Source organism: Aplysia californica, unplaced genomic scaffold, assembly GCF_000002075.1.
Source record: "Aplysia californica isolate F4 #8 unplaced genomic scaffold, AplCal3.0 scaffold00123, whole genome shotgun sequence".
NCBI lineage: Eukaryota > Metazoa > Mollusca > Gastropoda > Aplysiida > Aplysiidae > Aplysia > Aplysia californica.
The window spans coordinates 1,239,734-1,242,425 of NW_004797393.1; the positions used below are offsets into that span (position 1 = coordinate 1,239,734).

The window sequence follows — 2,692 nt, forward strand, 5'->3', positions numbered from 1 at the left end:
GGGGCATACTACATGGCGCTGCTCAATGACGACCATGCTCTTAACAGATGTTCAAATTTTGGATCCATTTTTACGCTTTTGCTTCTTTTTACATGTTAAATATTAATGAGAGTAATATATTTTTTAAATTTTCATGTATAACCTTCACGAGTATTTATGGTCCTGTACAGCCAAGAAAAGTGTCCCTCTGGGATAATAGAGAATTATCTTATCTTATCTTATTTTGTCTTATCCTTTATCTCATCTTATTTTATCTTATTTTTTAGGAGTCCTCGTGACGCTGATCTAAAGAACTGCAGCAGCCTACTACTGAGTCTGTGTGTCAGGATTGCTCCTGAACATCTCACCTCTCTCTGCCTCCACCTGCTCCAGTTGGTGCCGCGACTCCACCGCTTTATCCGTAAGATATGTCACTTTCTCATTCGCCGCAGCTGAGGAAGACAACGTATTTAAAAAAAATAGGATAAGTCTAATTGTTTTACGCATACGGCGCCGCAACTGCATAAGGTCATATGAGCGCGCGGGACACATTAAACATTTTCAGTAGGCAGGAATTGTTTTTGCTCGGGTGGCGACCGAAGCCTACTCTTATCGATTTTAGACCACAAAGGGATCTTTAATGTGCGCAACTTGCACACGGGACCTCCGAGATTTTTCGCCCTTGTCCGAGAAGGCTAGGTGTAGATCTTTCCTACCAGAAGATCAGGGGTGTGGTTGAAAGACAGCAGTAAAAAGGAGCCAAGGAGTACAGTACAAAGGCTGCAGAAAGAGCCAAGAGCCCAGAGGAGAGGGCAAAGGAGCTGAGAGGGTGCGGCAGAAAGTGGAGACGAAAGCAGACGACAGAACACTGCTTGAGAGCAAGAAAGGAGGTGAAAGGAGACAACGTATACCACAATTTTTACATATTTATTTATTCATCTTTTTTGTTGGTAAGTGTATAAGGATTGTATGGATCTTTACCCCTGGTCATGCAGGAGTTCAAGTCAATGGACGTGCTGATAAGCTGGCCGGCCAGGCTGAGATTGGCGGCACCATGCAATTAGATCCACCAACAGTCATGGCAACATTGACAGCATGGGTCAACGACCACAGAGAAGTTAAAGGCACCACATCACACACAATTGAAAGACGAAGGGAAGTTGGTGTCTCTAGAAGGTCGGGGAGAGACAGCAACCTGCGTGGAAAAGCCAGAATATCCAACCAGCCGAAAACGGGCACGATCAGCAAGCAGACCCTTTCATGGATCCTGGAGAGGAGGGAGGAGCAGCTATGGCATTGTGCCGCCTGCAATGATGCCTAATCTCCAACCAAGTAAGTTGGTAAGTGTGTTTCGGTGCTCACAACTGCATATAAGGTCATATTATGATGAGCTCGCGAGACACATTAATTAAGCATGTTCAATTTGGTAGGAATTCAATAATTTTGAAATTTGCTAGGATGGTGGCCAAAGCTTACTTTTATCGATTATAGAACCACCAAGGGATCCTTAACGTGCGCAACGTAAACACGGGACCTTCGAGTTTTTTTTCCCGTCTTTATCAGAGACGGCTAATCGTTAGATCTTACCTACCCTGAGATCAGGGGTGTGGCTGAAAGATAGCTGTAAGAAGGAGCCAAGGTGTAGTATCAGAAAGGCAGAAGAAAGAGTGGGAAGCCCAGAGGAGGGGGAAGGGGGGAGGGGGGAGGGGGGAGCAGAAAGTGGAGACGAAAGCATACAACAGAACATGATTAAAGAGCATGAAAGCACAAAAGGGAAAACTCATTTAGAGAAGAAAATCGTTCCGTCGCTGCCAGGTTTCGAACCCGGGACCTATTGAATGGGAAGCGAACAACGCACCTCTAGTCCACGAGAACCCCTATATCACAAACTTGCAAACGGTCATATGAACGCCAAGTGGTGGAGGTCAACCAGTAAGGTTGTACAGTTTTGTAATATCCTTGATGTCAACAGAGAAGCCCAAACGGGGAATCAGGCTTACTCTGCTCACCTCTCTAGCCTCAACAGCGCAAAGCCTGCTTCGCCTATCAAGGCATCCCGGAAATAGCAGTTCACAAGAGAGTGACACACATACAAAAGAAGTAGAGGAAAAATGACGATAGTAAAGACGAGGAAAGAGGAAGCAGCAGTTCCAATTACATTTGATTTCTGTTTCAGTGAAATTGACGAGCAGTCCAAAGTACCAAATGTCTTTGTAAAAATAAAATATTTGTTGAATCTTGAAGGCGTAAGTCAATGATCTTGTTCCGTAGTTCAATTTGATTTCACAGTTTCAGTGAAATAGATAAGTATTAAAAAATAACAAAAGTCTTTTGTAAAAAAGAAAAAAAAAGAAAGTAAAACAATCATTGTTGATACAGTTGAACCTTGAAAATCAGATAAACAGATTTTACGTTTATAATGCCAACGTAACATAACGAAACAAAAAAGTGACATTTTATATTTTCTTATTCATGAAAAAAGCCTCAAAAGGAAAAGAAAGCTGCTAACAAAGGACATTAAAAAAAAAATGCCATGGCACACTCTGTAATTTGAATGAAACAGCACGCTGTTTTGTGGGTGCGCATATTATGAGTGTGTGTGTGTGTGTGTGTGTGTGTGTGTGTGTGTGTGTGTGTGTGTGTGTGTGTGTATGTGTGTGTGTGTGTGTGTTTGTGTATGTAGGTAGGTAGGTAGGTAGGTAGGTAGGTAGGG

The 2,692-nt window shown here is 42.9% G+C and overlaps 1 protein-coding gene across 2 annotated transcripts in view; it reads right to left on the reverse strand.

The window, feature by feature from the left end:
* LOC101862640 overlaps window positions 1-2,692 on the reverse strand; it is a 21,200-nt gene that overhangs the window by 2,358 nt on the left and 16,150 nt on the right. For both annotated transcript variants that reach the window (XM_035969180.1, XM_005096228.3), the window contains exon 5: window positions 348-431. In XM_035969180.1, the coding sequence (XP_035825073.1) occupies window positions 348-431 (84 nt within the window). The remainder of the gene's footprint in view (window positions 1-347; window positions 432-2,692) is intronic.